Source organism: Varroa destructor, unplaced genomic scaffold (assembly GCF_002443255.2).
Source record: "Varroa destructor unplaced genomic scaffold, Vdes_3.0 BEIS01000002.1, whole genome shotgun sequence".
Taxonomy (NCBI): Eukaryota; Metazoa; Arthropoda; class Arachnida; order Mesostigmata; family Varroidae; genus Varroa; species Varroa destructor.
The window spans coordinates 42990436-42996731 of record NW_019211455.1 but is presented as its reverse complement, the minus strand read 5'-3'; the positions used below and the strand labels follow the sequence as shown (position 1 = coordinate 42996731).

General features: G+C 36.1%; 2 protein-coding genes across 5 annotated transcripts in view; one reads left to right on the top strand and one right to left on the bottom strand.

The window, feature by feature from the left end:
* Positions 1–4959, top strand: part of LOC111244072 (uncharacterized) — a 7648-nt gene extending 2689 nt beyond the window's left edge. For all 4 annotated transcript variants that reach the window (XM_022790669.2, XM_086979185.1, XM_022790668.2 and 1 more), the window contains exons 2-7: positions 228–309; positions 952–1094; positions 2531–2683; positions 3164–3487; positions 3906–4034; positions 4563–4959. In XM_022790669.2, coding sequence (XP_022646404.1) covers positions 252–309; positions 952–1094; positions 2531–2683; positions 3164–3487; positions 3906–4034; positions 4563–4601 — 846 coding nt within the window. In that variant the 5' untranslated portion in view covers positions 228–251 and the 3' untranslated portion in view covers positions 4602–4959. The remainder of the gene's footprint in view (positions 1–227; positions 310–951; positions 1095–2530; positions 2684–3163; positions 3488–3905; positions 4035–4562) is intronic.
* An 884-nt stretch (positions 4960–5843) lies between these two features.
* Positions 5844–6296, bottom strand: part of RpS9 (ribosomal protein S9) — a 2509-nt gene continuing 2056 nt past the window's right edge. Inside the window, exon 3 of the mRNA XM_022790670.2 lies at positions 5844–6227. Within this exon, the coding sequence (XP_022646405.2) occupies positions 5979–6227 (249 nt within the window). The 3' untranslated portion in view covers positions 5844–5978. The remainder of the gene's footprint in view (positions 6228–6296) is intronic.

Sequence of the window (6296 nt, the reverse complement as noted above, 5' to 3'; positions counted from 1 at the left end):
ATATATAGCTTAGGTAAAAATGACTAAGAAAATTACATATGTTTATGTTTTTCGAAACGAAACATATGTATGGAAGTTTGTTTATATGTCCTGTACGTACCCAAAAATAATCCTATTATACACAATAAAACATTTCTTTTAGCCCTCATATTTTTTACTAATTTAAATATATGAGAATGTAATTATTTTATATTTAAGATTAACTGTGCGTTGTTTTCGTTTGACAGTTAACAGGACCCTTAGCAGCAGAGATGCTGGCCTGGGATCATCTCAAGCTGCTTTTCGACGAAATTAAGGAAGCAAAAAAACGTACGTAGCAATCAGTAAATAGTGTTTACTGCCCACAATAAGCGGGATCAGAAATCAGTCGTATGTCAACGGGTCAAAGAAAGAGGAAATGTTGGACAATTTCCCTTTTTCGAAAATTGATTTTTTGTTAATTGAGTATTAATAGTAAGTGATTTTTCATGCACATCATTAATTAATTGAAAGAGCATGTCAATAGAACATATGAGTGTTTTTAGACCAGTTTTTCGACGTTAGCCTAAACGAGTTTATAAATACGTCCCCAATAAAACCCATAACTTCACCTTATTATTATTAAGCTTCAAACGTATAGCGCACCGAATGGCCGTTGGGTTATACCGGCTGGGTGCGGTATTCCAAGACTTTCTGAGATAGCGATTTACTTGTAATACATCCTGCTTGTGATGAACTCCTGCAAAACGTACCATGTTTTCTAAAACAAAAAGGGTCTATCATGCCACCAACGTGTTATCTTTCTATAGTCTTTCCAGACCCATAACGGCCATCTTCTAACAATTCTTAAAGAATATGTAATATTATCTCAATACTATTCATCAAGTTACGTAACGTACTTATTAATACATATGTAACATTTCTTTACAAGTAAAATACGTTAGAATCTCACTGTTATTACCCCTATTGCAGTAACTCCTCAACATATGCAAGAGTTCTCAACTTTATCGACCGAGTTTCCCTACGCTGTACTTCTGCTCGCTGAGGGCTCGATATCTAAACCCAGTAAAACGGGTTTACCTTACGTTATTCTTGAGGCAGGCAACATTATTGAGGTAAAACTGGGTTTACAGCAACGCCTATAGATGTCAGCTGCTATAAAGCTAATTCATTTTGTTTTTGAGGCAGGCCTAACTAACAATAAAAATATACCATTTTTTTAATTCGCATATGCAGGCATTAAACCATTAATTAGGCAATTATAATTTACTATATATCTATTCAACTCTAGAAGCAGTGTTGTATTAAAAACAGCTTTATTTCATATCACTAGTCATAGGAAATAACAGTAATAATAGTTGTGTATTAATAGGTATCGCGATCCAACTGAAATGTACCTGGGTCTAAACAATGCCTATAATTCTTCCAATGTATTTAATCTTTAAGAAAAAAAATCTTGCAAAATTAACCTTTGCGCGCACATTCCATAACAATATTTTCAGGTCTTGCCGACAAATTTACACTGCAGCTGTAGGATTTTCGCCGAGTCATTGTCCGAGGAAAATAATCGTTTGGCGTGCAGGCACCACTTTGCTGTTAGACTCTATCGAGCGCTCAGTAGTGCCAATGAGGATAAAGAATAGCAACTGCAAACTTTGTTTGAAAAGTTCACGCTGATTTTATCAGTGGATGACCGTAAAATATGTTACTGTAATTATATATATTTTCAGAATAGCTCTGTTGGTACTGAAATCGAGAGTGTTAGTGCATATGTAAGTGCACAGTATAAATAAACAGAACGAAAGAAAAAATGCATTCTATATCTTGCAGTCTCTTTTTATGCCTTACTCTTCTGCCTGTATAAATTATTTTTTAGTCAAAATTTTCGACACCGGAAATACTAGAAAATTTATGGGTTTTAGTTTGCTTGATACTTACAGATCAGATTTAATTAATGACTTGTCACTTAGCCATCGCATGTGTTGAGTTTCACTTTAGAGAAGTTGGTTTTCGCATAAACTCTCTTTGACACCCTTGCTATGTATCTATACACCACATATGCAGATAAAAAGAAAATTAGTATAATGTTCCTAATTTTTTCTGGCCTCCATACCAGAGCCTACCATATAATATATGCTTAAATCGTACTATTGCGCAATAAATTTACGATCAAGGGCAGAAAAATATAATATTCTTCTTTAATAGAATAAGCATGCATATATTTTACTGAAGACCGTATTTAACATCAAACTCTGACAGTGAAACCTTAAACAAGACATCATGCATAATGTATAGCATCATATCGTTAGTAGGTTAGCACGGTCACACACACACACAGAGTGCAGGCGATTTTTAATTATTGTTAGATAATTCTTTATTTAAAAAAAAAAACAAATTCTGATACGAACGAAAGATTCAGATATTTGCTCACTTGTGTCAACTGTAGTTAAATTTTTGGAGGGTCTTACTTTTTCTTTTGGAATGAACACGCTTTTACTAACTGTTTGTTTTGACTCTCTTCGATATTTTTTCTTAAATTTCCCAAGGTTAGATATTTTGCCGGAAAACGATGTTCCTACGTGACTCAATACTACCTGTATGGGTAGTGTTCGCTGTTATTGCACTGAGGAAGAGTACAAGCGCTGCCCAAAAGCAAGCTCTACTGCCGGACAAAATTTCAACTTTGTTAGACACGTTTTTAAAGGTCAGTTATTCTTTCATGTTTCTGCAAGCTTCAATACTCTTAGTCAGCTTAACGTAGAACCTCAACATAAGAGCTTACGTTAGGTTGCCATATGAGCTTTATCTGTAAAAATTGACTAACTTTAGAATTTAAATAATACATTAGTTATAGAGAAGATTTTTAATGTGAGTATATAAGTTGAATTATCTTTCACAGGAGTATCACGAATGTATGGGCATTACGTACGTCAAACACCCACAGTCAGTTGTAAAAGACGGCAACACATCAAATTAGGTTATATGTAAAACCAAGTAATATTTCAGGAAAGTTGACTTCATGATCAATTTAAATGTAAATTAATGGTAGAAGTTACGTTCGCACGAAACGACGCAGTTTTGAAGCTGTCTTCTTACAACTTGTTTTACGAACGCAGGAACAACTGCCAGAAAATGTCTCAACATAGTTTTGCGCGCCCCATATCCGTCTGTTTTTTGTCTGCAGGTACCTCCTGCTCTATTGTCGCAATTAAGTGAAGTTCTTGCGGAAGATCTTAAGTACAAACATTCGCATCAGCCTACAATACCAGATGATTTGGCCGAAGACCTGGAAGGACATATACGATTATCAACGACAGCCTCTAAGCCAACATCGCAAGACATTGTGAAGTATCTTGATCAGGAACCGGCCCATTATAACATACTCGAACTGCCGGGACTTGTTTTGCTGAAGTTTTTAGCTGGTAAAAAGAGTACAAGTTTGCGGCATCGCAAAAGTCAGATACTAGACGAGTATAGTGGGCTATTTGGGGACCATGAAATACAAGAGGTAATCGCGAATTTTCGCGGAGACTAAAGCTTTTTATTTTTGTTAGGTGTGCTGCGTGAGGCATTGTTAATTGTTTGATGATTTTAAATAATAATAACGAGTTATAATCAGTATAGTGAAACAGTCGCTCTGCCTTAATGCAGGGGAATCATCATACCCATAGCCCATAAAATATCAGTTTATTCACTTTACCTACAGATTTACCTGTATATCAATGTAATTCAACAAAATAATTAATGATCCTTAATTAAAGGTCAGTTGCGTAGTTGAGTATTTCTATATTGCCTGTATATTCGATAATACCCGACTCTTTTTGATACTCACATAAATCAACTATACAGTGGATTCAAAGGCTTCTATTTTTACCCTCACAGTACTGATTTCACTAGGCAAGTTATTCACATACATTCAATTATAGGACAAGGATGAAGGTGTAATCACTGTCGATCGCGAAGCCATTGTTCGAGCTCTCTTCGCCCTCATCGGAGTGTCCTTATTCACGTCGTTGCTGCTCGTCATCTTGATCTCATGCACAGGCGCGACGACAGTAAGTAGTAACGACACTTCGAAAACAACGTTTATCGTTTAAGAACTGCTCATGACAGTTCCTTGGAAGTGTTTTTTTATCTTCTATTGCTAACAAAAGATTATATGCTGTGTAGAATCCCCATACACCTTTGTGATGGGTGAACATTAGAAGCGCATAAAAAATAAGGTACTAAAACGACGGGAAATTTTGGCAGGTTTTTGCACAGTTACGTGCTTTTCAAAAAAAAGTCCGGATTGAAAGAAGATATGATCAAGTCCTATTATAATATCGGAGATATAACTTAGTGTAAAAAACTTGGCAACAGATAACTTGAAAAAGAAATGTAATGTGAGCTATAAATAAAAAGGTACGTTACTAGAAGTGAACCAATAATTTTGCCAATCTGGTAAGGAGTGTTGAAGAAATTTGGCTATCGAAATGTTTGAATTTTCGCAATGTTTTTTCATCGTAGTAGCGATACGTACAGATAGCGATTCATCCTATCAAAATGTACAATACTCAGCCCTTGACTGGCTTTTGTTTCAGAAATGCCGCCATCCAAAGAAAGGAAACTCTCGTTTCTAAATAAATCACGATTAAGGATTCTAATATTGTCAACGCTTTTTTGTATTGTTAGTAACTTACCATTTTAAACTGCTACACAGAATTAATTGATCGAAATTGCTCTCAAAGACAAATTTCTGGAACTAAGTGTTTTGCATTTGGATAAATATGTCGACTGCTCACGTGACCATAAATTACTTTAATATCATCAGAGAATACGAGTAACTACACCAAATTTATGTGGTTTTATATTCTCGCTATTACGCGTGTTGAATCACACCACTTGGCAAGGGATATGATTAGTTGTAGTTGACTGTACTTATACTCAGATGTTTATAAATTAATCCTAAATAAAATTTAACTGAGTAGTAATGAAGGACACGAAGGTCGTATTGGTACCACCCATCAACCGGCTAGAATTATTTCGATATTACTAGGATACGTGATAAATTAGAACCGTTAAATTCAAGCAGCAATTTTATGCTAGGCTTCTTGCCTATCTGCCTGTGCAGGTAAGGAAAGCATGAGTCTGTAATTTACGACTTGCCAACGACTATGCTTATGCTAAATAGAGGAAATTGTGAATCCATTTAAACTGTTCACTGGTACAATTGAAACGACACCAGTTTCACTTTTATTTACAGTCATCACCAGCTACTTCAACAGTGTATGGTTGCAAGCTATATATAGTTTGTTATAACTAAGTACAATGCATCGAGTTCTACTTCCTATAAAGAGTAAGTGTATATTAAATGCGAATGCTCTAACATTAATTCGTACCTTTAAATATAGCAAATCTCCCTCATCATCGCAATAGTACTATGTCAAGTTTTGTTATTTTTACTATTATTCAAATTAGTATGAACTTAAATTCTTCACTGTAAGATTAGTGTTTACATATATGTTGCGACAAAACCAGTTTTCGCACACGATTTTTGTTCATCTTCATTTGCCCCGTCTGCATAAAGGTTCATTGCCATATGTTTTTGCATTCATCAACGATTATTAACTATTTATCGAATTCTGCGTCTGGTAATGGTTCGATTAGCTGAACAGTGCCTATACCGATTTCTAAATGTACTCGTACGTAAGCAAACGCGTTGTCATGTGCCTGGACGATTCCCGATCGAGCTTCAACCCTTCACCAGTAGTCACTTCGCAGAGGTTTCCTACAACTATTAGCACATTAGAAAAATCAGTTCTACTTAACAACCTGCAAAGTTACATAAACGTAAAATAAAATAGAAGGAATACGCATCACAGTTATATCAGCCTCAGTGTCGACCCCTTCGACTGCGCACCGTTTATTTCTAAGGAAACATTTTTACATGCACACATCCTTGGGGATCTTTCACGGACAAGAACGAAGCGGCACAAAGGCTTCTCTCATTTGTTAGCTTAATCTTCCTCGTCCTCATCACCTCCACCACCAGCGGCCTGGGCCTTTTTCTTATTGTTCTTCCTCTTGACGCGGCCCTCGTGAGAAGAGCCGAAAGGTGATCGCAAACTGAAGTCAATGTGTTTTTCGGAGTCGAGACGGACAACAAACGATGGGATATTAACGACCTGTTTGCGCACACGAATATGTCGCTGGCGTATGAGGACTCGAGCATGATGGATGGATTTAGCCAGGCCGTGCTTGAAGACCTGAAGAGTGTGGGTGGATTAGATGTTAGGTGAAGTGCTAATAACTGTTATAATATTTATATATTAATA